This window comes from Lepisosteus platostomus, chromosome 2 (genome assembly GCF_059453375.1).
Source record: "Lepisosteus platostomus isolate fLepPlt1 chromosome 2, fLepPlt1.hap1, whole genome shotgun sequence".
NCBI lineage: Eukaryota > Metazoa > Chordata > Actinopteri > Semionotiformes > Lepisosteidae > Lepisosteus > Lepisosteus platostomus.
In genome coordinates this window covers 18,113,043-18,140,567 of record NC_142612.1, presented here as the reverse complement: position 1 = coordinate 18,140,567, position 27,525 = coordinate 18,113,043, and the positions used below count along the sequence as shown (strand labels likewise).

At 37.5% G+C, this 27,525-nt stretch overlaps 2 protein-coding genes across 5 annotated transcripts; one reads left to right on the top strand and one right to left on the bottom strand.

Moving 5' to 3' along the window:
- Positions 1 to 1,587: 1,587 nt before the first annotated feature.
- Positions 1,588 to 19,809, bottom strand: LOC148676089 (N-alpha-acetyltransferase 16, NatA auxiliary subunit-like). Of its 2 annotated transcripts, XM_088602322.1 has the most exons (21): positions 19,583 to 19,623; positions 18,139 to 18,223; positions 17,731 to 17,872; positions 16,665 to 16,769; positions 15,150 to 15,307; positions 13,867 to 14,001; positions 12,106 to 12,259; positions 11,344 to 11,463; positions 10,391 to 10,486; positions 9,784 to 9,890; positions 9,566 to 9,638; positions 8,843 to 9,012; positions 8,410 to 8,562; positions 7,629 to 7,757; positions 6,797 to 7,010; positions 5,841 to 6,034; positions 4,734 to 4,842; positions 4,057 to 4,155; positions 3,764 to 3,907; positions 3,470 to 3,567; positions 1,588 to 3,146 (listed from the first exon to the last, which is right to left on the bottom strand). In XM_088602322.1, exons 4-21 carry the CDS (start codon positions 16,756 to 16,758, stop codon positions 2,946 to 2,948), a joined length of 2,448 nt encoding a protein of 815 aa, XP_088458448.1. In that variant the 5' UTR covers positions 16,759 to 16,769; positions 17,731 to 17,872; positions 18,139 to 18,223; positions 19,583 to 19,623; the 3' UTR covers positions 1,588 to 2,945. The 2 variants fall into 2 exon arrangements, with proteins under 2 accessions (XP_088458448.1, XP_088458442.1); XM_088602316.1 differs by lacking the exon at positions 17,731 to 17,872 and having other exon boundaries at positions 19,583 to 19,809.
- Positions 19,810 to 20,294: 485 nt separating this feature from the next.
- mtrf1 (mitochondrial translational release factor 1) lies at positions 20,295 to 27,227 on the top strand. Of its 3 annotated transcripts, none has more exons than XM_088602339.1 (9): positions 20,295 to 21,270; positions 21,736 to 21,824; positions 22,669 to 22,750; positions 23,147 to 23,254; positions 23,342 to 23,514; positions 24,592 to 24,709; positions 25,212 to 25,348; positions 25,513 to 25,611; positions 26,068 to 26,394. In XM_088602339.1, the coding sequence occupies exons 1-9, from the start codon at positions 20,859 to 20,861 to the stop codon at positions 26,242 to 26,244; spliced, it is 1,395 nt and encodes a 464-aa protein (XP_088458465.1). In that variant the 5' UTR covers positions 20,295 to 20,858; the 3' UTR covers positions 26,245 to 26,394. The 3 variants fall into 3 exon arrangements, with proteins under 3 accessions (XP_088458465.1, XP_088458479.1, XP_088458471.1); XM_088602353.1 differs by lacking the exon at positions 26,068 to 26,394 and adding an exon at positions 26,401 to 26,956 and having other exon boundaries at positions 20,305 to 21,270; XM_088602345.1 differs by lacking the exon at positions 26,068 to 26,394 and adding an exon at positions 26,963 to 27,227 and having other exon boundaries at positions 20,312 to 21,270.
- The last annotated feature ends 298 nt before the right edge of the window (positions 27,228 to 27,525 follow it).

Here is a 27,525-nt window from a genome sequence, read left to right as displayed (position 1 = left end):
CGTGGAGTCGGACCTGAAGTCACTTAGCAATGTTGACAAACTCTGTGCGTGGAGTTATTTCCAAAACATGGACGTCACATCGTCCAGCCAACTGGCAAAGATTACCGTTCCTATCTCATGATCTCAGTGTACCAATATACGTAAATGCTCTAAAGATATCCAACATATTTGGTAAGGTCATCAATCATGCCTTTATAAATGGTCTGTGAAATCACAGATAAAGTTTGTCCAGCTGCAACGTTGTATAAATAAGACATAATTTCCTATTATAATATTAGATACGAGGGATGAACATTTTTCTAGTTTGCTTTTCACAGCCTTTAGAGAGCGTTTTGCTATTATAAAACAGGTTTTCTCAGATAATAATGTACATAAAACCACTTGTTTTCTGAGTATTACCAATATTCCATCCAGAAAGTCACAATGACCCATATCAGTAAGGCTTCTAACTTTGGTAGCTAAGCATGCATTAGGATTCACGCAAGGATGGAGCAAGAACAGATGATTCTACAGTGAACAGGGACCAATACATTTTAATGTGACTCTGAAAACTTTGGCTTTGTTTCGTTAGCGAACTTGTGACCACAAACCTCACCATTCATCTTCAACTATTCTGTAAATGAAGTATGAACGGTTTTTCACTGCTTTCAATAAACTCTAGAAAAACTTCTAAAAACAACAAAAATGCCAGTTAAAGCTTCATGAATTGGGTTCATTTCTTCCCTGTCAACCAGCTAGCTTCTTAACATTTTGTTGTTGAAAGAAGCAAGTAAAGTTGTAATGCTAATCATGCCGGTTTTGAAATATCTTGTCTGAAAAAATTCCAGGACTTCAGACTCTCTATTCAGTAGTCCACCAATTTGTAGGTCTACTCAGAAATAATCTAAATCAGTTTATTCTTGCATTAACTGGAACAATTTAACACACAGTGGGTTCAAGAATTACTGGCACCCTTGATAAGGATGAACCAAATAAACTGTATAAAATAAACCGCACAGACAATGAGCGTTGTTTAATGCCCCCAAATGGGAAACCTACAGGATATTATTCTAATACACTTATTTCAAAACAATTTGAAAAAAATGATTATTACTATTTTTTCTCAAAAACAGGTGTCAAAAGCATTGGATCCCGTTTCTTGTACTTGGTGCAACGTCCTCTGGCATGGGTAACAGCACAAATGCTTTTCTTATAATGTTTAATAAGTTTGGAGAACACACACTGGGAGGGATTTTGAAAAATTCCTGTAAGCAGAAATTTTCCAGATCCTTGATGTCCTTATGGATCAATTCCCAATGAAAAAAAAAAAAACACTCCTTAGGACCAAGTTGTAATTAAATAATCAGAATTACATTGCAGATTTAATTTTGATTTTCTTTTAAAAAAATCCAGAAGATATCCAATAATGTTGACCCCTATGTTTTTGAGAAAATATACTCTTACTCCTTTAAAAAAAAGTTTTGAAATAACCATTAACCATAAAGACCAATACTTTCAAGGAACAAAGAGACAAAGAAGAAATATCAAACATATTTTTCCCCCCATTATAAAAAAATACTTTGTAAACAAACACTGAAAAATGTTGCATTTTGAGTACAAAATAATTTATTACAGCATTACATAAATTGGCAATATTGTACAGTGAAACCTTTTAGGAGAATTCTGCACACAATTTGGGGGACAGTAAAATGACAGGGGGAAAAAGTGCTGTAATATAGGTCTCCCCTCCCCCCCCAAGTCCAGTAATAACCAAACAAAATTCACAACAACTGCTATCCACTTAATTCAACAAACGTCTTAACACTTAAAGTGTCTAGGAACAATGCAGACAATAACCGAGTAATGGAAATAACCACATCAATTGTTCACAGAGGACAGCAAACATGAATAAACCTTGTGAAAACAACAATGATGGAGCCAGTTAAAAAGAGCATTTTCAAGCAAGGTAATCTTTAAAGACCCTCCCTCACAAAATAAGTACTTTTTACCAAGACCTATTTTTTGCATTTTTGCTTTCTTTTTGATAAAAAGGTGAACAAAGCCTCCATCTTTATATTGAGGTTTAAAAGTCATTAAAATCACTAGCGGCCCTGAGAAGGGTTACAAACAAAACATGCTCAAGTATGGACTTGTTGGATTTTGCCAATATTAGATAAAATACCATTTTATAACGCATGTTAACAGTGCAAAAGGCTACGGTATAAGACCACATAAAACAGTGTATTGAACTGATTTATTTTAAATTAAAACTGCAGCATTTCTTAACTGTGTTAATGCTTAAGGCTAATATTTCTTGAAAATGATACTATGCATCTAAGTGACTAAAAACCCATCTGCAAAGACAAAATGTGCACAGCAATCAGTTACTGCCGCAGTTTTAAGACAAAGCTGTTGAACAAACATTCTTTTCACATCCTGTATCCAATGAAGTTTATTAAGAAAGGCATCAAGCAATCATGCACCTTAGCTACAACTGACCATGTGGTGTAATGGAATAAAAACCTGGGGCTGAAATGGGAATAAACAGTGGTGTTACAGCTTTGGATTTCAATAAAGCCCTGCTTTATCATTCACAAAAAACGAATCGCTTACACATCTTCTGATGTATTCTTTGTGGAGACGTACAGTGTCCAGAAACCATATAGCGATGGATGCAGAAGTAAAAATAAAACCATAACAAAAAGTTAATACATTTTCTCTTTCTTAATGGAACCACCTCTCCCCCACCAATGGCCTGGGGGAGGAAAAATGACAATTATGGCAGCGCTTTAAAAAAAAAAAACGGCACAAAAAAAACTTCAATTTGAAATCATTTATCAAAGCACAGAAGTCTTTTTAAATCCAGGACACACAGTTTTCTACCACATCCTTTAAAAAGGAAACCTGATCTATCTCCAGCAGTTACAGGTCAGTGGTGCTCAACGTCTCATACCGCTGCTGCGGGCTCAGATTTCATTGGACAGCACCTCATGGTTAATAGTAGTGTTGTTCAAGGAGGCGGGGCACTTGTCGTCCTCGTTCGCGGGAGGCAGGAAGGCGGCTGCCAGCGGGAAGAGCCGGTGGCACGCGGAGCGATAGTCCTCTGCCTGAGACTGGCAGCTTCCAAGACTCCCCTCTAACAGTGCGTCTAAGACCCTGGTGCAAGTCTGAGGAAACAGGCGAGGTGCCATATGAACAAAAAAGAAACATTCTGAATAGCTGCCGTGCCTGAAATCCAGTTTGCATATAGGGTTACTGTTGTGTTATGAATGCCTATCCAATACAACACAATTTGAATGACAACACGTGAGGTGAAAAAAACAGAAATCAAATGCTTGTAACAGCTCCGAAACACACACTTTGCAAATCACAGAGTAGGTCCTCACGTGACATACTTAAGTTGCTATCAAAGATTTAGGGAGCTGTAAATAACTCGCTTTCTTAGTGCTCCGAGCACCTGACGCATGGTTTGACAGAACGATGATATTACCTTGGCATTTCTGTCTGACATTGTCTCATCCAGTCTCGTGGCTATAGAGATTGCTTTCTCTTGCCTTGTGCTATCCAGAAAATACATCATCTTGGCACCTGCAACACGGTATTAAATCTATATTTTAAAAATTGAAATAAAAGGCAGTGCCTGACATCATGATGATAATTTCATATGCCATTTAAACATTAAGGCATCTGAAGTTGAAAAAAAACATTGAGCAAAGAAATCCATTTAGAGACACTGTTAAATGTCAGAAAACTGCAATTTCAAATCAGAGTGGGCTATCCCTACCTGAAAGTAAGTGTTGGATGGAGTTTGATTTTTTCTTTAGGAATTCATCGTTGAAGGCCTCGTAATTCTTATTGGCAAAGATTTTCTTCATTTCTTGAGACAAGACTTTGTGCACTGTTTCATGGAGGTTACTGTGATCCGACACTAAATGAAAAGAGTAATCAGCAGATGATAAGATTTGCATGTGTCTTTGAAGACAGGCAAACAAATCGACACAAACTCCACTGTGGCTCTACAAAGTAACACTGACGCGTCTGGTTGTCTGTCTACGAATGAAAATACTGTAGACTTACCTGCTTTCGAGAACCTAATCAAGCACTCGTGTAGCCATGGGCTGTCTGCATCAATGGCAAAGGCTCTTTTAACCGACTGCAGCATCAGAAGGAACTTTCCTGGATTACAGCAATGAGTCAAGAATAACTCTAGTTATCAAAGTACAACATACAAAAACATACATTTGAAATAATAATTTTATTGCTGCCTTTATTCTTCTATTGCTCCAGATGTTTCTTTAAGGTCTCATCCTTCCCAGTGCAAAGCAGGGAATGTTGTAAATCAATATGATACACTAGTAGTACTAGACTATTTCAAGAAAGCATAAAAGCATTTAAAATAGAAGGTGAAGGTCAAAACTGGAAATTAAAATTGTTTAGGAGGGAGGATAGAAAGCTCTTCTGGACACATAGTGTGTCTGGAACAAGCTGTCCAGCAACGATGCTGAAGCTTGTTCCTTTCAATCTTTGAGGAAACATTTGGATAAGATCCTCAGGATCAATTAGCAATTGGACTGAATGACCTTTGGATTTTTATAAATCTGTTGAATGTAGTGGATCAAATCATGGACGCTCTTACAAATTACTTTGTTTCTCACAATAACAAAACAAGGCTGAAGGTCAGTATGTCCACTGTTAATTTATCATTCACCTCTTTTTAAGCATGAGAAATATATTGTGTAACACGAGTACAGTACCTTTTCTAAAATAAATTTCAAATGCTAGGAGGTGTGTGTCTATACAGTCAGCCACAAGGTTTTTAAGGGGTGTCAGGAATTTGATAGCCTCTTCTAAAGGGTTTTCAACCTGTATGAACAAAGAGCAAGCACCGCAATGATAAACATTTTTTAAAAAGCATTTAAACATTTTAACAAATACTTGAACACCATTGATCTTGCACAGTCATAGGTTTCCTGTTACACATCCTTAATGATGCGTTAATGAACAAGGTCTCTAAACAAATACACACAGAGCAGACAATGCCCTAATAAATGGCAGCTTTTGAAGTACCAATATAACAAGAGCATTTTGTAAATCAAGTGCTCCACTTTAGCTTAACAAGGTGCTTCAATTTCTGGGCATAACAATCGAAATTTAATAATCAACTGTAGCATTTTATGTGCTTGCAGATATCTGCCTAAAAGTCTGTAACCCCTATTATTTTTTATTTTTTACCCCTTTAAATTCTTTGCGTTTTCGTAGAGGAAGTCCTCAACTCATTCAGTTTTTTCATTCTGCTCTGTATGTAGGCCTACATACTGAAAGCTCTTGACCCACAACAGAAAAAGTCAAGCAGCTCAGCAATCAGCAGTACTAGCACACGAGAGACATAATGGAAACTTTGCCAATAGTCAGTATGTTAAAATATACTTTGATAGAAAAATGAGAATTATTTTAATAACTAGACATATTTAAGGTTTTTCTGAAGGTCTTTTACAGCTGTTTACACAAAACATTAAACATATTTACCTAAAAAGCACCCAAGTGACTGGCTATAAGTCTCACCATTATGCTTTCAATTAAATGCAGCAGAACTATTAAAATGACTTTATTCAGTTTTCCTCAAATAATCATGTAAATGAACTACTGCACATGTTAACTGTTATTCTAGCTATTCATTATTCTACAGTCAGTAATGAAAAACATTAAAGGGTATTATGAATACTTCTGCGCTGAAACGCATGGCCTTAAGAGACTTTTATAGCAAACATTACGTTTAGGGGGTGATGCGTAAACAAGGAAAACTATTTTTCCCCTTCAAAAAGAAAATCACTGAGTACCACTGTAGAGAATGGAGCTCGTACCCTTTCAAGCTTGTCTGGCACAAGTTCCTCCTTCGGCCCGCTGGTCTCCTCCTCCTCTTCATCCCTCCTCTTTTTCTGGTTCTTCTGTTGCCTCTCCCGTTCCGCGTGCCGCCTCTCCTCCTCCAGCTTGGCTTTCTTCTGCGCTCGCCGTTGCTTGCTCAGCATCTTCTTCAGTTCCTTGGCCGACAGGTTCTCTGCCCAACAGCAGAGGCACACAATAAGTTACCAGCGGGGACAGCACCACCCGTCTGTCTCTCTAAGAGCTGGACAGCTCACAAGCTGTCTCTGTTGAAACGTAAATACCACAAGGCACACAGAGTTGTTTCTGCAGATACATTCTTTGAAAACTTACATTTTACAGAGAGCAAGAAAATAGTATTAAGAGTACAAACATGGGCAGGTGCAGGCAAGACTTGTAAGATAAGATCACTTTATGGGCCATATACAATTTCTTGCATTAGGAATTTGTCTTTTCCCCTACCCCAGCTTGCTCTCCATGAGACACACAGACACAGACAGGGAGAGAAGCTTGGGGCCAGAGCGCAGGGTTAGCCATTTATATGGCGCCCCTGGAGCAGTTGGGGTTAAGGGCCTTGCCCAGGGGCCCAACGGAGTAGGATTCCTCTGCCAGCCACAGGATTTGAACCGGCAACCTCGCAGCCACAGGCGCAGGACCTTAGTCACAGAACCACCACACCGCCCTTTTTTTTATGAGATAAAAAAAAATTAAAAGTGCTACATGGTTCTAGATTTTTTTAAAATAATGGTAGAACCTTTTTGTCCAAGCCATCATTATCTGGGTGATGGTCTGTGTGCAGACTAAACAAAAATGTGACTTGAGATCAGTGATTTGATAAGCGCTGTGACCTTTGATCTCTCATGACAAATGACAGTAAATGACAGTAGTAAATCCCCCTGTGGAGAGAAACTAGATGGAAGAAATGTAAAAAACACACCAGAGTTTACTTCCTGTTCTTTGCTCTCGTTCGTAAGAGGATTATCATGTAGCTTCAAGTAGATTTCTATTGCACAGCGTGCTGCTTTGAAGTAAAAGGAGTGTCTTCTGAGGACATCCTCAAGTTTGAGGAGGTCCACATAGGCACGTAGAGTCATCTTCCTCATGCAGTAGGTATGGAAATCAAACTGGTCGTCTGTGATCTCAAAGAAGTGCTGCCGAGGACAGAACAGATGTTGGTCACTGTGTGTTTGCTGTCTGCATGAAAGTTATTAATTTGACAGGTGAAGTAACATTGAACACCAAAGTAACAGGAATATGGATTATGCATATATCCCGTTCATAGCTATAGTTTAAAAATGACAGCTCTGAATTTATTATATTTGTCACAGAATCAACATTTTATCTTAAGAATGTAAACTTTAAAGATGTGGAAAACATGTCTGAACATACAAATCAGATGAGATTTAAAACTAAAGTCCTGACTCTTCACAGTCATAAAAAAATGCCAGGGCGTTTCACAAGAGTAGGGGTGCTAACCCCTGTGTCCTAGCCAAATTTCCCCCTGGCCTTTATCAGTCATGGCCTCCTAATAGGCCTCATCTATAAATTTGGCCCCATCATCTGTTAAGTGCTTTGAGTAGAGTGTAGGTGTAAGGATTATTAATACAGCTATAATTATTCAATAAAATAATTAAATCAAGTCACTGCGGAAAAACATTAAATTAAAGGGAAGGATAAAATACACAAAAGTTGTCAAGTTAAATTGTGTCCGATTGTGCAGCTGAAGAATAGAATGATCTATCTTTGCTGACACCAGTAGAATTCTTTACCCTTTCTACTTCATGACACTTCTTCAGAGCCTCCCCGTACATCCCAAGCCTTTGATAAGCAGCAGCACATTCCGTCTGGAACCACATGCACTGCATTTCGTTTAGGTTGTCCATCGCCGACGTGCCTTCCTATGTATGGAAACACGTTTTTTAAAAACATTTTCAGGTCTTTTACAAATAAAAAAATTGTATTCCTTCTCACAAAAATGTGATAAATTTGATAAAGTATGTGAAAGACATTTAGTTAAGTAACAAAACTGGAAACAATGCTCCAGATGAATATTCATCATTTCATGTGAATATTCATGTTTTTACTCACACAGAATATATTCAGAGGTATTAAACGTGGAACATAAACTATTGGTTCACATACTGATTGGTTACATTTTCAATGCCTCTAAATATGCACAAGCACTATCAACATATGTCATATGTCCATGCAAAACAAGGCATGAACTTTTATGCTTAAACAGAATGCACGGATATTTCAGTAACAGTACAAACATTTGAAGAACCCATCGTATTTTATAAAGCTTAACATGCCCATCAGAGAGGAATGCCACAACACATATATGCCTCATTGCTTACAGCATTAATGTTTAAGAGAAGAAACAAAAAAAAGACTAGCCCTAAGCAGAATACTCCTGGCCCTGGAGATCCACCCCTTCTCCCAGATGAGCTTTGAATTACTCAATCAACACTTAATTAAACTAATTAAGCAAATAGGACCTTCTAATTGTTATTTAAAGTTTGGAAATCTATGATGATGATGAGCTCTTACCCTTGTGAACTTGGAGCACATCTCCTCAGCTTCCTTTATCATGCCAGCTCTCAGCATGTATTTTGCACACTTTGAGTTGATGAAGCGGTCAGCTGTATCAAGGGACTGAGCTTCATCCATCCATTTTGCAGCTTCCTTTAGGTTGCCTGAATGCTGTTTAACAAAGGTTCAGCACATTTGTTTTTCACGTTTAACCTTAATGTCTTGTGAATTTAACTGCCATAGCAAACTGAAGCAGACAAATGTTTTCCATAAATACAAGTGAAGGATATGATGCGAAACAATGCTATTTCTCAACATTAAAAAAAATACTCCTATCTCACCTCAAGCACTAGTAGGATAGATTATGCTTAATATATCTGTCGTGAGACACTGATCAATGTGCTTGTCCACTTGGCATTATTACAGAACGAGCAAGAGCCCAATTGATTACCTTATAGATTTTCGCCTTTACATAAAACAATTCTATTAGAGTCGGAGTGCTTTCAATGGCAGCATTTATGTATTCCAGTGCCAAAGTCCTCTTGCCCAGTCTGTCAAAGTGCTGTGCCAGGAAATAGCGAACCCAAAGCAGGGTTGTTGGGGGTTCCTTTTCACCACTTGCTTTAACGACAAAAGAAACATGAAGGATAAATGAATGAAAAGACAGGAATTTCTATCTTCACAAAAAGATGTTGTCTTTATGATTTAATAGCCAAAACAAAAAACATGAGTTGCACAGGTTTTGTGTTTAATTGTTCCATTGTATAGACACAGGACTTTAGCCAATTGTTTCACATGTTCACAATGTGAGCCGTTAAACCTTATTTTACATGATATAATATGGTTTTAACACAGACCTATGAAACTCAGGGTAAAACTCTTTTATGACAATAAGCTCTGCACTATATTTTAAGATGCAATGTTGACTGGTCTGCCCAAAAGAGATGGGTGAGCTATCATTCTTCACTGTATAGGAAGAGTGTTTCTTGTTAATCTAAAAATAGCAACTTTTGATAAAGCATTAACTTTTATGCTTAAGATATATTAAGATCCAACTCATTCTGTGACAGATGTTCCTGTACTTTTATGTTGATGTTTATGTTATGTTCATAAAAATCCAAATTAGAGATAAAAAACTTCACATTGCAAATCACAATAGTTACAAATCACTTACCATTAGGGCTAAACAAATCGCACGTCTTCAAAGAAATATCATAGCCAGTAACAAGTTCTTGTATTACAGAAACCTGTCGAACAAAAGGTCAACAATTCTCAAATTAAAACAAAAATTAACGCACAGATCAAAAGAGTAATCATTACTTTTTTGCAAGGTATTTGGTTTGCATTATGTAAGCCTTTTGGTTTATCTTTTGCAATTTTACAGGATCTTACTTTTTCCAGACTGCTGTACAATGACTTCAAGGTTGTGAACAACGGGGGACAACCTTTGCTGAAATGTGTTCGTAAATATTTATCAATCTTTTCCCTGAATTTTTCACCTGAAAAAACAAAACAAAAGTTTTGCAAATGTAACAAAAGAAAAGAAAGGTCTTTATTTCCATGGATAATATTTAACGAATGCTGTTAAGCTAAAAAGATCATGATGTACAAAAACAATTACAGCAGACTAGAATAACACAAGTCAGTACCGGGGTTTTTCAAATACATTTCAAAGCCATAAGAATTTTTCTGTAGGAATCTGTACACAAAATCCAACAAAGTGTTTAAAAAGAAGAAAAAGTCTCTTAACAAAATGGAAGTCCATTTGTAGTTTATTCCATAAAGCCTCTAAATTATATGAATACTTCAATAATGTGGTCTTTTATAAGCAAGCACAATAAGGAGGTATATAATAGCATCTCGGGTCTCAACAGTACATTTCTATAGCAACAAATAACACAACACCTGTCGCTGCCATAGAAGAGAATAAAATGTTTAGGTGATGCTTACATACCACAAAAATAGTTAGGAGGCAGTAAAGAGAAGGGACAAGTTTTACCTGAAAGGAAATTCAACGGCAGCCTCTTTGGAGAGACTGCTCTGGGATACATGTTTCCAACCTCCTCATAGATTTGCAGTCTCTTCTCCACTGTACCTTTTTCAGAAAACAGAACTTGTTAGAATGAAACTCAGACACTCCAAACAAACGTATTAAATCATAAGGTATTTTACACCCACATTAAGAAACAACTAAATTCACTATAAAACTGTCTTACTGGTTACAGGTTTCTGACTTACAGTAGGATGCTTCCCTTCAAAGATGCTTTCCCCTAAAGTCACTATGTGGCTTTCTGAGATATGTGGGTATTGGCTTTGTGGGGAAAAAAATATACTGTTTGTGATTTTGGCTACTAATGAACCCTTTGACTTTATAGGCTTTAGTAATTAGTACCACAGACGATAGCGGTGGTATTTTAATATTTCTATAAATCACTTTATCTATAAGCCTTCTCAGCATTTGTTAAATGCAATTCCAGCTGATAGAGGTATGGCAGATACTATATTCTAATTTTAAAAGTAAATCCAAAATAAAGAGTCAAAGGCACAAACAATAACCAGAGAAGACCCCTCACAAAAATAATAATGCAATAATCCAAATGTGTACTCGTAAGTGCTAAACCAATGATAGCTTACATCTCATAGCATCAATACTTTAAGGACAAAAATTCGGACTGTTTTTCTCATTTCTTTTATTTTTTTTCAGAAGAAAATACAGTGCCATGAAAATATGATGAGTAGACACTGAAGCGATTAGAACATTTTGCGATCATGTTAAATATTTTCTTTTGCAATTGTTCTGCTAAAGCTTTTACACACTACACACTTTTACACACTAAAGCTACAGAAAAAGTAACTTTCCAATCCAATGCATTACTATATACTCAAAAGAATATTAATATTCACACTAACTCCAATAATAGCCCTAAAGAGCATCCCAAAGGTGCCACTTACTTGGCTGGAGAGCTTGTTCAAGGCCCTGATAGTAAGACCAGTTTTCTGCATTGCGATCAATCAGAGCTCGGTAGACTTTAGCAGCTTCTTCTAGCTTTCCCAACTTTAACAGCATCTCACCTATTAAAAAAAACAACAAAGTAATTTGAACATGATCTCTGTGTTCAGATTCGCAATGCGTGTTATATGACAAATAAAGTAATATGTCTCATTACTTTTGTGACCTGTTTCATGGTACCGATATTAGAATAGAAAGAAATTCATTCCTTTGTACCATACATGGTTTTCATGTTTTTATACTAAAAGACATGTGATTTAACCGAGAATATTGACAAGGAATACTTTTAAATCTGCTACAAAATCCAAACCGAGTTTGAAAAACTGAAAAGGAAATCAGATGGGAGTATTTAAATCCTAAAATAAGATTCTTTTAAAAAAATAAGAGAAGTACACAGGGGAAAACATTTTATTCTTCATAACAATTAAGAATTACTATGATAACAGACACATGGGAACAAAGAAAATAAAATGAGGAAATAAAATTGTGGGAAATCTTGCCTTCAAATTATACAAGTAGATACAACGCTGAAAGATTAGGAGACTATTACTGGGTCAAGAGTACTGATACCTGGCTCACCCTCATATGGCAATATTTTTAAAATGTTAGTAATTTGACCTAACATTGTTTTGCTGTAACCCATAGCTCTTTATGAATGAAAAGCATACGAACTGCCTTAACAGGCTAATTCATGAATCATTTACCTTTTATTTCTTCTACCATAAGTTGATCACATATCTGCTTCTCATATGTTTCTATGTGTTCTAAGGACTCTTGAAACAAACTGCCTTCTCTCATGACTTCATTCTGGTAGAGCAGCAATTCACTGTACTCGTAGTCTATTTTATTGGGAGGAACCTACAAGTAAAATGAAATAAGGCAATTGAAATAGTACATTATTTTTCTTGGCACAAAGATACACTACCCAATACCCCACACAACAAGTGATAAAGTCATCATTGTTCTAGAAAATAATCATTTTTGAGAAAATAAAAGTGGTTTTAACAAGCTTGTCTTGTGTCTCATGTTTTTTAACCTCTGTCATCCATCATAAGGAAGAATTTGTATCAAAGACAGTTGTTTGAAAAACAAATATAATTATGTGACAAGCTTGGTTTGAGCTCTACAAATTTTAGACTCCCAGGGTCAATCTTCACCATTTCATTTCATCCACTAAAAGCAGATTAAAGATGTACAGCAAAAACTGAAATAAGAAACAGTAACATTATTTATATAACATTACCAGTAACATTTTCTTACACCAAACCCCTCTGGAAACATATGGAATATCCCTTAACTAATGCAACCTTTTATCAGCCTGGTTTTTCCTTGTTTGCAGAAGCCTGCTCTTTTTTTATTACAGCCATTCAAAAAATACCTTTTCATTGTTAGGAAATTACACTGGTGCACTCACTAGAAATAGTATAGGAGAGGGTGATAAATCTTGAACACTGAATGAAACCTTAATTTTATTAATTTACATCTACAATTAATGATATTACAATCTATAATTGTAGCTACAGTACATAATACCTTGCAATACAAAGCACAAGGACTAACAACCAACAAGCAACAGGTGCTTTGAGATTGCAAGCATTTACTACAAAGAGTGCAAAGCAGACTAAACCAGCAGTTCCCAAACTTGCTCCAACTGGATACCCTACCAGTAAAGTTCGTGAAACAGCACCAGCCGTGCCATTAATTTACTCAATATATAGCAAACATGAGTTGAATTAATTAATAAGAATCATACAGTTTATATATATATTACAGATGTTTACTGAGGTCAGATCATTTCTTCATTATTAATTGAGATTTCCATATAGAACAGAGTGTCATAGCATGAGGTTAAGAAGAGAGCAGCATTGCTTGGTGCCTACTAATTGTGTTGAGGAACACGCTGCTCAAGAGCATGGACAAGGAACTTTGCTGGTAAGTAAATTGTCAGATATGATTGTTAGAAAGCAAATAAACATGCAGTGGCCTCCATAAGGATTGGGGCAGTGAAGTAAAAATGGCTATTTTTGCTGTATACGTAAGCAATTTGGATTAAAGTTGAAAAGATTAATACAAGGCAAGAAGTACAGAATGGCACCTTTTATTTCTCAGTATTTCTGTGCTTCCTTCTATATTGTACTGTTTTAGAATAATAGTATTTTTTTGTGCTCAATCCCCCCCGTTTCAGGTGATTGTAAGTATTGGGACAAATTAAGTTCAAGTAGTATAAATGGTTAAACCTTCTAGAGAGGTTAGATAAGAGTAAAAACTGATATCCTTCACAGCAGTTAACAAAACTGAAAAACTGTTGTTTGTTTTCCCTCACACTGCCGAACACAAATCAATATCAACAAATAAAACATGCCATTTAATGCTAGCTGCTGTGAAGATACAATGGTGCTTATTATCCAGTGAATCAACAGCTAGACTGCAAAATCAAACCAGAACAAGAAGAAATTTGTTCTCACTTGCTGGGTTTTCCTGAACTCTTCCAGCAGTCTTAAGGCTGTGTCATAATCCTTCAACAAATGATAGGCAATGGCATAGCCGATCCAGGAAGCTCGCTGCGTTGGTCGTAACTGCAACAGCTGGTACCTGGTTTCCTAAGGACAATGAATAAAACAAAAAAGAAGTTAACAGTAATTAAGATGTATAAATATATACTGTGTATATGATTGGCTGAGGAAGCCCAGTGCCTGGCCCTTCTGTCCCTACCGAGTGGGGTCTGACTTCAGCAAAACTGTCGGGCAAGACTTGTGTGTTGACCAGGTTTTGAGCACGATTTCCCTGCTTAATGCCCTGGTGTGACCTTAGGCGCTATCCTCTCAGCACTCCTGTGGTAAGAGCCCACTGTCACACCAGTTGAGGACAGTCCCTCCAGTCCTAGGAGCCGGGTAAGCAAGGCAGACTGTGCTGGGCTGAACTGCACCTGGCCCATGGTTAGAAAGCTGCAACCTCCAGCGCTGATAATTCTTCACCTTTACCAAGAGCTAAAAATTCATAAATTAAATAATACATTGCTCCCTATTAAATGCTCAGAGATCGAGGCAACCCTCGTGCTCTCAAATACTGTGGAGAGCCAGGCTTTTCTGTCCTACAGAATGAAGAGCCTAGGCAGGCAGATTTGTATAATCTCTCTTTCCGGTGTTTTTGACTCTTAGTTACTTTCTTTTACCATACATATTTCCTCAATGCTCTTCGACACTGGACCAAGTGCTTCAATCGGAGCGTACCTGGACTACAATAGATCCAGCACTGAATAATGTTAAATGCCAATCCAGTCTTCTTATACATCTGCAAAGAAACATGCTTTCTCATTGTTAGCCCTAAGAAATGCCTTCACATGACAAAAGCCTTTCTTTACCTTTTCAACAGTTGGCTGAATTTAAGCTTAAAATGGTTTTAAAATCAATGCAAATTATTCTTTATCAAAGACAGTTCATACTTTTTTTTAAATAAAAAAGGCATGTTCAAAAGGGGGGAATTGGATGACAAAGCAAAGATGCCCAAACCAGAAATAAGGTCAGGCACACTGGTTCACTACCATGCCACCCAATTACTCCAAATCTTTGCAGCTCTACATGCAATGAATCCAAACATTTTATGCAAAACTAACCATAAAAAAGCTTGTAATTTGAAGAATGATTTAGCTGCAGAAAAGACTGGCACAGAAAAGCCTTGCAAAAGCATTAATCTGAGTCACTGAACACATAAGTAGTTTTTAATGTCACAATGGTAACAGCAGTCCTACCCTGTATCCTTCCAGATCACGCATTTGTATCTGCAACAGAGACAGGTCTCGCAGAATCTGTAGGTTGTCTTTGTCCAGTTTGAGAGCGTTGCGATAGCACTTGATGGCCTCATCATACTTCTTATCAGATCTTTGGAGAAGCCCATAGACATGCCAGCCTAATCACACCGTTAGTTAAGGAATACCCTCAGGTTCAGGGATACCCCAATACAACATGAACAGAGAAACATTGAGTGAAATGATATTAAGTTGTGAAGGGACCGCAGGTCAAGTAACAATCTAGATGAATGGCTCAATTGGTAAACACACTTCCTGTGAGGGCAGTCTGAGTAAAAAGTTTGAGTTTGAGTCGTGCTACGAGCTGACTCTGACTGGAATTCCCCAAGGAATGGCTTTGTATCAGCAGCTGTGAGCCTAGGATTAGTTAACAGAACTCTTTCAGCTCCAGGCTGACATCGGGGGAAGAGGCTCGTCTGTTCCAGGTCATGCCAGACTTCTTGTGTGCCATCACAGAGCTTGTAACACGTCCAAACAAGCATGGCTTGATAGGTAAGAACTGGCAAAATTAAATTCCTGGAGGACCTTGTGTCCTTTGTTTTTGTGTTCCATCTCAACTCTCACTTACATGGGTGAATTATATATTTAACTGAAAATTGGAACATGTCTAACCAGGTTGCGAGGTGGTTCTGAGGCAAGTATACTTATTAGTTGCTTCGAGTAATACACTGTAAAAAAAAAAAAGGCCTTCAGCAAAATCCTATAAGTGTCTACCTAATAAAATAATTAGGTTAGTTGACTATAAATCAGAAGACACAGGATCCTGCAGGACCTGATACGGATATTGAGACTCCTGGGAGAGTGGGATTTTCTGACTTTCTGGTTGGTGCTATCAGCTTGTTAAAGACAATTGAAAATTTTAAAGTGTGTGTTTATGAAACCAACCCAAAAAATGATTAAAGGTGGCAAGAGAGGCATGGGTATGGAACCAGAAAGCATTCGATGTTTTAAAGGCATTGCCGAAGAGATTTAAAGACGTTTCGATTTTAAAGAAATTCTACACATCCATACCTTATTTTCTCCTTCATTTTCAAAGCAATTGATTTATTGAACTATGATCATTTTCCCACTCTCCTGTATTAACGGAAGCAAAATTTGATCTACTGGTATTTCCCAGAAACACCACATAATATATACAGATCAGAATGAAAGGATAATGCAAAAAACCTGCATGTCAAAAATGTATTTTTATATTACTATTGTTTTAAAACAAGTTATCAACATTTAGCATAACATACCTAACTTTATTTATTCTGTATATACACCAAAATAACGTGCCACATAATATTTCAACTTTATCGTTGTCAGCTAAACAAAATTACCACATTAATTCGATTACCATGGAAGACCCACAATCAAAAGAAGCCTGTGTGAAAGAACAATCTGGATCAAATTACCAGCTTGTGATCTAAAATATGCCAGTTTTGCTTATTTACAAAAAAGTGTTGCAAAAGATACAGACGTGGCTTTTCAAATCGTTGCGTAGTCCTTTCCTGACAAACTCATATGCATCGTCTTTCTTTCCTAAGCAGTTCAGAGTAAGGCCTTTCATTGCTAAAGTTTCTGTAAACAAAAAAGAAAACAGAAAACATTTTATTACCATACATGGATGAAAAGCATTGGGAAGCCCCAGTGAATGCAAACCACACCAAAGAAGAATTTCTGAAGAAATTCAATTTTTTCCCCCTCAAATCCAATACTGGGCTAACACCTGGTACATGAAAAACTATAACACGTGGTCAGCAAAAACAAACTATAAACACGAAATGGGTAATGCTGTGTTTGAAGAGGTTACTTGTGAAAAAAAACTTTAGCCACATCATTCACATTTTCTAGATAATGTGAAGAAGAAAAAAAAAGGCAAACTAAATGTTAGTAAATATAATTAAAAGCTCAATTTAAATCAAGAAATGTTTGGTTAAAATTGAACAATGCACTACTAGGACCTCACAGTGCAAACCTCTGGTCAACATGTTATTAAACAGATAACACTACTCTGGAATTAGTTTGGAGAAGAGTCACATTCTGGGACTTAAGAGAAATGTCCTTCACTGACAGATTGAAGGAAATGATTTAGTCTTGAAAATAGATGTCTATGAATGGATCCCTATGCAAAATCCTCAGAGGCATGGACAAAGATAATCCAATGAATTTCGATCAGAATAAACTGCGAAGCATTCACCCAAAGACATACAGTAAGTGTGAGTTATGTGGAAGTGCATTACAAACTGAGAACAGGAAGCACTTCTTTACATAAAGGGGTGTGGGAGTATGGGTTCCAGCTGAAAACAGATGGATGAGCTCTTGGGTTCAATTAGTCTTTATCAAACGGGCCGAATGGCCTCCCCTAGTTGTAACCTTTCATATGTTCTAATGTATCTTGAAACAAAAGGCAAAACGATGCTGAACTGCATCGAAATTCAACATAGCCAAGAGACACCCCAAAGTACTGCCAATGACACTCCAATAATGAGTGCAATATCACATGCACACCAGTGCTCTCCAAACACCTCTAGATACTTACGGCGCACTCATGATATTTCCTAAAAAAATAAGTGATTATGGCTGCCAGCCAGGATCTGATCTGGGTGAGACCTGACCTTTTTATGAACATAGTTTTCCAGTACATTACGGTCCAATGCTAGTTTAATCCTCTGAGTTACTTCCTGTAAAGAAACACAGCTCATCAATTATTTCCTTGAATCACTTGAGAGGAAAATGACTATCTCGGGTGGGCAAAACGGTCTGTTTACTCCGAGGACACAAGAAAAGATAATAATGTTTTTTTGTGCTTCCAATATTAGAGGTCATAGTATTGCTATAGTCAAGACTAAAATTATCACCATAAGACTGATGAGGTGGGGCACATTTAAAGTGAAGACAATGAAATGATCACATTGATATTTCTTTTATCTTCTTCCAATTAACATACCTCCATGCTCAGCAAATTTTGGATTAGCAAGAATCATCTTGCAAAACTTCAGTCCATTCTTGTACTGCTTTTGCTCGTAACATTTCTAAAGGAAGAAAAAGAATCAGAAATGACAAACAACCTGGAGATGTTTCTATACTTCCACTTCTGCGAAATCACTTTGGAAATAAGAAATTTACTAAAAACAGAGCTTTCAAGGTTTGACAATGCAGGTCAATTAGCTTATCATGAATTAGCTGAGATCAAAACTGTTTGCTCAGCTGAGCTTTAAATTTCATTAACAGACCTTATTACACTGTAATGCACTTATTAACATTAACAATTAAGCACGCTTGTCTTAAAAAAACTGATAACAGTTGCTTTGTATAGCAAAGTTTTATAGAGCTGATCTTTTCAAAGGCTATTTTGTAGGTTATAGGCATTCTGTTTTATTTTTATGAGAAATGCTTATGCCAGATACACAGTTACTAGAGAGGCACTTGTGACAGAAAATAGCAACTTCGACTTGAGGCGAAGACATAAGACCTATATATAGCAACTGCTCTGAGTGGGCAGTTTGGAAACATGTGGCAGTATAACATTTGATTTCAGTTGCAACAGAGATACTCTCCCTATAAAAGTCCAATCTCAACTCAAAACTCTATTAGCAAACCAACATTTAAAAAAATATAGGGGTAGACATATTTAGGCAGAAGAACGGTTATGGGGTAAATCTTTCGAAGAACCCTAGTCTTCAAAAGATTTACTTCATAACTTTCGCTGAATTTCGCGGTTTTACACGAAAATAAACCCTTAAAGACGAACCTACAATACAAAAGACAGCTCTGTTCTGAATTTCTTGACAGAATACCACAATCGACTCTCCACTACAGCAAGAAAGGGCTGATACTAACAGTCAAGAGAACAAACCTCTATTTACACAGTATATCCTAAGAAGGTATACACAAATACATGTATGTAATGAAGTAAATTTATGCTCAATTGTTTTAAGAACATAGGGACCAAAATTAACCTCGGTTTTCTGCAACCTCCGCGACTACAATTTCAAGCCTAAGAGGATCGTTGTCACTGAGTGTCCCATACCATGGACCGAAACATGTAGAGATGATACTAAACACCCTGCATGCTGTCAAAACGATATTCTGTCTTTCTGTATCCGTTAATCCATTACACATATATTCTGTGTAATTAATACTACCCTTAGACCAATGGGTAAAGCAAGGCTTTTCTTGGCAGCTCTCTACAAACTTCCGAGGTGGGGGGAAACATTTCACTAGGTAACCTCATTTTTGCTAAACAAAACCCTTCCATCTCATTCTCCACAAAACACATTCGCAGGCCTGTCTTACATCTCTCTGTGGGACTCACGGCTAATGTACAAGTTATACATTTTCACTCTGTACTGTATTTCTCTTCTCAGTTCTTCAGTCTATTGAAAACTTACCAAGATCCTCTTAAAGAGGTTACTCTCTTTGGGTGGCAACGAGACAGACGGCATGGCACCAGGGAATGAAACCTCGCAAATGTTAAAAAATGAAACAGCGACCGTATTAACTTTCACTCCTTAACTGCAGAACTAATTCATTCACTTCCCCGTGTTTTTTCCCCCTCATCTGCACATACGTTCGTCTCAGCTCACCAAGATGGCAGCCGTCGACACTCCAGTGAGTTTGCGCAAGGTTTATCCTTAAAGGAGAACGCAAAAATACCGAACGGCGTTTAAACTTTGAGGAGATGGATAAGAGCACAGGGAGTGACAGAATTTTTGTTGTTGTTATTGTTCTGGTGGTATATGCATCACTGATTTCTAGGTCGTTTTGACGTCAATAATATCAGCATGCGGAGGACATTGCAGGTTAATTTGAAAAATAAGTCACATGGGACTTAAAATTTAAGAATGATAATTCGCAGGGGCAAAGCCACTCATCAGTTTCAAATTTCGAAAAGTTATAAGCTCCAAAGTGCAAACCTAGCATTTCAACGAAAAACAATACTGTGTTGCTAAAATTCATTTGACCGTTTTATTATAAAATAAAATCATTTTATTATAAAGCTTGATGACAAATAATTGCATTTTCAGCTTTTGGCAATATTTTGTTTATTTTTTTTAACAAACCATTGTAGAACATCTGTGTTTCTCACGGGAAGAGACGTTTCTTTCAATGATACTGCTTCTGCAATGTAACTTCTGTGGTATTTTATAGCGTTCAACAGTGACTATGGGAAAGAAACTACGTATCCCAGAGAGCCTTGCACAAAATATGTCATTAACCTGCAACATAGTTGTAGGGTCACAGCAATCATGCGCAATCATTCATTCCGATTGTTTTCGCACTAAATTAAGTCTTGGTAGTGCGGTTTGTGTTAAGATCTAGTTGTCATAGCTAACTTTCATTCACGAAACAAGTAACGTATTAACGGTAATGTGAAGGTAAAAATTAGCAGGTTCAGGACCGTACTTGTACAGAGATAAGCACTGGATTCAAATTCTGTTGTTTCATACGTTAGCTCGATAAATTATAATTATACATCAGCCAGCCAAGCAAACCAACGTCTCGGCTAACAATAACTAACTAAAGTTGAGAGATAACCAAATTGTGCTGTATTGTATTTCAGATCAGGCGGTCTAACCTTTCTGCAGTCGCATGCTTTGAAGCTGTATCGAGTAACGTAAGAGAGTACTGTTAGTTTAGCCTAGCCATGTGGAAAAAGCTGCCGAAATGAGAAACTTTGTACGACAGTTCAGCCTTCGTTTTTACAAACACTGCTTTTCTCTGGCTGTACCGCCTGCAGCTCGCAGTTTAAGGCAGCTCGCCTGTAACCAGCACCCCTCAGTGAGAGCGGGCCCGCTCCGTATTGAGAGGTTGCAGCATGCTTTAAGGAAAAATCTGCGAAGACACTGCTGTAGCGGTACCAGGGATTTATTACAAGAAGAACCCGTAAAGAAACACCTGGGGGGACTGTTTCGGGAATACGAGCAGGTTACCCACAGGTTACAAAACCCGGCGCTCAGTGACAGTGAAAGAAGAGCGCTGAGCAGAAGACAGGTGGAGCTCTTGCCGATGGCGAGTGTCCTTGAAGAGACGGAAAGAGCTTGGAAAGACCTGAAGGATGTAGAAGCTATTCTTCAGAGTAAGTTTTATACAGTATACTGTATAAATTGCGCGACTGAAACGCTTACACTTGTGAACCGTGCTTGATCTTAGAAAAACCTGTAACTGGGATCATTCCATTAAGCATGAAGATGCTATTAAACATAATACCTGCTGACAGAATGGTCTAACATTTTCATTCTTACAGTATGTAATAAAAAAACCCTCACTTTGGAAACGATTTTTCCTTTTGTCTGCAAAGATGGTTATTGTTTTTTAGTATAACACGCATAGAAATAATGTGCGATAATTGACTCAATTCAGTTTTATATAATTTGTGTAATATATTCTTGGCTAGCTGAAATACGACTGTTTTGTAGTGTTGCATACTGTATACTGTGGTTGACATGCCCAAGTGTTAACTTCTTCTGCACGTGTTTTGGGGGGCTATATGAGGTTGCATAAAGGCGATGTAGAACTTTTGTTTTTTTGTAATTAACTCCAGGTGCAGAGGGAAAAGATGACCAGATGGTGATGTTAGTTAAGGAGGAACAGAATATCATTGCAAAACGCATTGAAGCACTGCAACAACAAGTAAGATATTTATATTGTCTCAGCCTTACAAAATCTTCTTTTTGTCCATTAGTATGTAATTCTTTATGCGATACCCAATTCCTTGCAAAGGTTCCTATTGCAGAATCACTGGAGATCTAATAAAATATTTCCTTGTCATTCAGTGAAATCACTGTCCTTTCCACCAGAAGAGTGAGGATTCTCGCTCACAGGGACATTTGTATTTAACATGAACGTCTAAACCTAAACTATCGTAGCAGGCTCAGCTAATGCTCATCTTCTTGTGAAGCTTGACATCACAGGCGTTGCTTCGATTGTTTTTAATCCCAGTCCCCAGACTCTGTCGTAAACATTGTTCTTTTTATTTCACAGGAACAATAACATTTAATTGTTGTGTTTGAAATAACGTTTTGAAATGTATTTTGGTCTTGTTAGACATTTTGTAAGTGCAGTTAGATCTTACTTTTTAAACTCATGGTGTATTGCAACAACATTTTAAAGAAAGGTTACAGTGAGGGGTTTTGTGAAGAAAGTTGCACAGACGAATTTGTTTGTTTTGTTTTTAGTGTGGAATTGACTTCTAAGTGTTCGTTTTGAAAAGTAACTTAACATTTCATTAAACGTGTCTCGATTTAACTGTAAAGGGTAAGTCAGTGAATGTAGTGAATTCCTTTTTAAAAAATTCCCTAAAATTAAATTGATATCTCTTCTGCCTGTGGCTTGGAATGCATGGAAGGGACTAATGATCCAGAATAATTTATGGTGGCAGCAATGCTGTAAGAACTGTAGTGTTGCATCTTTTAGATGCTTCTGCAACCCAAGCTATTTAAGGCCATCTTGTCTTTTTTTTTCTCGCCCTGCACAGCTGCTGGAGAACCTAGTGCCCAGTGACAGACACGATGGCAGTGATGTTATTTTGGAGGTGGCAGCAGGAAGAACTACAGGAGGTAAGATATCAGCTGAGAGACACTAAATGCCTGCTTAACAACACTGCTGGCACAGTGCTTCTGCTGACAGTGAGCCTGCTGGGATAATACCTGCCTACTTGTTCCTCTTACTTAAGTGGTCTCGGTGGTTGGTTTATTGCTGAGTAAAATTACTGAGTATTGTCTACTGAAGCAGAATGTGATCATTCTCTTTTTTCATCTTTTAAGAGTACAATTTAATATGATTATTAAAAAAGGCAGGTGACTGCATGTTACGCAGAGCTACAATGTCGTCTGTGGTAATTGATCAGAGCAGGTTGTGAGCCATTAGCAGTTTCAACATCCTGTCGTGAAGATGCATGATGAAATTGTACAGTATAATGCCATGCTGAAGTCAGAATTGTTCTTTTTTTTCAGGTGACATATGCCAACAGTTCACCAGAGAAATCTTTGAAATGTACCTTGCGTTTGCAAGCTACAAAAACTGGGCTTTCGAAGTTCTCAATTACACTCCTGCCGAGTACGGTATGTGGAGGTTTTGGTCTGATGTGCAGCTATCGTTCCTCAGATTTCTATCACAATTTTAAATTGGTCCTCTGTTCACTAACCTAGGTGGGTTGCATCATGCAGCAGCCAGGATTTCAGGGGAGAATGTTTACAAGTATTTAAAATATGAAGGTGGGACCCACAGAGTGCAGAGGATCCCCGAGGTTGGCCTTTCATCCAGAATGCAGCGTATCCACACAGGAACAATGACCATTATTGTTTTGCCCCAGCCCAGTGAGGTAAAGTAAAGATAAGCCTTACTTTTGATTTACTTAAATGGAAGCAACTGTATGTGAATTCAAAGAGTCCTTCTGTCACCTTGGTTTCCAGAAAGAATTGACTATAGTTTTTATGTCAATGTGCAGTGCTTCATTAATTTGTAAGGAACTGGAAATGTGGGTTTTGACCAATCTAGTACAGTCTGTTAACTGTTTCGGTTAAGTCAGGAAAGGCCTCCGGTGACCCTTGAGACCTAGAGTATACCATGTTGGTAGTTTCAGTTTAAGTAATCTCTGAACTGTTTAACTGTACAAATAATCTTTTTGACATTTTAGAGGTAGTCAAACAAAAAAATGATTTGAGGGTGACCCTGAAAACCTGTTTGCTTGTTGCTCTCCAGGACTAGGGTTGGCTGCCCCTGGTGTATACTAAATTAGCTGGATTTGACCTGAAAAGCACAAGCCACATTCTTAGATGGAAAACATGCTGACATTCCTGTCATTTGCTCTTATTTACTTCTAAAAACAGCATCGTTTATGAAAAACCCATTTTGACATTTCGGAAAGTACTTACAATTCAATATTTTATTTATCAGAGAAAAGCACAAAATTGTATTGAAAATTAGTTTATTGGAGAAAAGCACAAATGCACAAACTTTTAGAGTGAGCAGGTTCTTGTATATCATCAGTCTGGTTACTGGGACTGGAACATGTTTTACTTCTGCTTCGTGTTTCCATAGTTACTTGGACTCACTGAAGCGTGTAAAATCTTTGCAGGTTTTAATTTGAATGTATCAAGTAACTTTTACAAAAACGTACACCCACTTACTGTCAGCCCTGTGCTTCACTAGAAAATTAAAGTTAAATTTAATCTAGAAAAAGTTATTAAGAATTGAACAATAAGTATAGACAGACATTTTCTTTTGTTGAAGATCTTTGTCTTTTAAAGTAACAATATAAAGACTTATATTAATTAACTGATACGCCTCAATTGTAGTTTTGGGTTGAAGGCCCAGTAGATAAAAAAAATAAGAATATGAACTTTTATAATTAATTATGTACACTGCTGTATTTAAATTAATTTTTGTCTCTCCTTAGATAGATATCCACCTAGACCCGAAGGATTTACGAATCGATACATTTAAATCCAAAGGAGCTGGTGGTCAGAGTGTTAACACAACTGATAGTGCTGTTCGAATAGTTCATATTCCAACAGGCAAGTGCCCACATCTGTTTTTTTATTTACTGTTTAAACAGTGGAAGTACAGTGTCTTTGAAATATTAAAGTCTCATGAAATTGGTTTGCCCCCCTGGAGAGACACAATGAAGGTAAGAGGACAAAAAGGATAAATAAAAGACACATTTGTATTCTGTCAAAAGCAAATATAATTCTCATGGCGTTTTAAACTTTACTGGTGCAAAAGCAGAGTTCTACACATCAGCATCATCTGTAAATGCTGAAAACAAGTCCTTTTACAGATTGTATTGGAAAGATCATGCTGCACGGTATTGTGCTCACTTCATCAGGTGTTTTTTGGTATTGTGTCAGTTTACTCCACAGTGCATGTATAACAATGTGAAACATAGTTTGTGAAATACCAGATATTGTGAAAAGGTATTGGCACTTGTCTCAGCTCTTTTGTGTTGCAGCTTCTTTGGTACCACAATGTGAATGTAAAATAAACGTGATGACAATTTGTCGCTGCCCTTGGAAACAGGAACAACAGTCGAGTGCCAACAAGAGCGTTCACAGTTGCACAACAAGGACACAGCGATGAAGATGCTAAGAGCTAAAATGTACCAGCAGATAACAGAGAAAGAAACTGAGAAAAGGCACAGCTTCCGTAAGCTTCAGGTACTTAACCTGTAGGCTCCCTTCTTTCATTGCATAGGTAACGTTAAGAACAACTGGGTTGTAAAATGCAGCAACTTTTTTTATTTGTTTTTCAACTTGTTCCATTTCTGTAACTGTACAGATTCATGTCTTTACCTGCTGTCTGTTCATTCTGTCTGGTACAGGTGGGGACAAGGTCCCAGTCGGAGCGAGTTCGAACATATAACTTCACTCAGGACAGAGTTACAGACCACAGGATTGGTTGTGTTGCCCGAGATATCAAGGTAAGGAAACAGTTTTTGCGCCTCTCCACTGCAGCTATTTCCTCCCTTTTGTTTTGTTACTGTTTTTTCTTCTTAATAAGACTTTTTTTCTGAAAAATGTAATTTACAGTCTCCCACGCCTGGCATCACCCCTTTTAGTTTCAGCATGGTACACACAACTGTTAAGACTTACTTAGTGAGTCAATGGCTGGCCATCTTTCTTTCCATATCGTGAAACAAAATGAATGTCTGCAAATCAAATGTGGGTATTCAACCCAAACGATTGTTTTTTTTTTCTTTTTAGTAGTTAAATGATCCAAGGATCTTTTCCAAAACGGTTCTTGAAAGAATTGAGGAAGATGTGTTATTATTGTATATAGCAGTTCTCACCTTACCAGGCCAAATAAAGTGTCATCATAGAAGGAAACTTAATCCATCCATCCATTTTCTAACTGCTTCATCGGATACATGTTGCAGGGGACTTGGAGCCTATCCAGGCAAGCAGTGGGCACAAGGCAGGGTACACATGGATGCCAGTCAATCACAGGGCAGACAGACTCAAGCACACACAGACACACTCACACCAGGGCCAGTTTCCCCAGAAGCCAGGTAACCTACCAATATGTTTTTGGACTGTGGGACGAAACCCCATGAGCATGGAGAGCACATACGAACTCCATGCAGATAACTCCCCAGAGCTAGAATTGAACCCAGGGCTCCAGCACTGTGAGGCAGCAGTGCTAACAACTGCTCTCAAAATAATGTCCTGTTCTGATAAGACTTAAAGACCTGTTTTTTATTCTTAAACAGAGAGAACTTTCATGAGAAGACTTCACTGAATATCATCATAGATACTGACAAACTCAACCTAATTTTGACTTAGTCAAAATCAACAGGAAACCACAAACAGGAGGGCACAAATAGAATCTAAGAGGAAGTGCTTTTAAAACTGAAATCATGAAGCACTCATTTATGCACAGGGTTGTGGGAGTATTTAATAAGCTACTTAGTTGAAGCTGATATCATTGCCTCTTTCAAGAAAGAGCTGAATAAGATTCTTGGGTCAGTTAGCCACTAGCAACCAAACAAGACAGGTGGTCTGAAAAGCCTCCTCTCTTTTGCAAATGTTCTGGTGCTTTTAAATGTGAGGCTAATCAAGGCCATCTAACTTGTGGGTTAGAGTACATGTCTCAGTATAGGTACCAGAGGTGTGAAAGAGACATGACTCTTTTGAGTGTTCACATCACTCCACATACTGGTTAAAGGTAAACTAGTGAGGTCTAAGAGACATTTAGCGTGCATACATAGAATATACAAACCTTGTTATAAGTGTTTAGTTTCCAGGCACTGTCTTAGTTGCTGTTATTTACAGGAGTTCCTGAGAGGGGGAGAGCCCCTGGATGAGTTCATCAGACAGCTGCTGAAGTACGCAGAGAAGGAAGCACTCCTTGAAATGCTGGAAAACAGCAGCCCAAGCAAAGCTGGTGAATGAGACTACTGAATACCTTGTTTCTGGATTTTTTAATAACCATTTCCAAATAAGTGCAAGTCGCTCACCAGCCAGACTTTGAAATCTATTGTAATATTTAGTTCTTCTTTATCAATTGTACCATTAAAAATAAAAATGTGGCCAAAAATTGGAATGTGCAAAATTATTCTTTTGGGTGGTAAAATATATCTACAGAAAGCAATTTGAGACACTGAAAATGAAAATTTACCTGGACCTAATGAGCTATGTGGTTCACCATTATACAGTGAAGTGGACACTTCATTAATCAAAACAAAATGAAAGAAAAATAAAGATTAAAGGGGGAAACCATGTCATTTCAGGTGTGACTTTGATAATGAACAGCTCCTGTTTTCCATCTGTAGTAGTTCATACTGTACCTCTTCTGTGGAGCCTCAGTATAAGACAAACCTTATTGCATTCTGTTC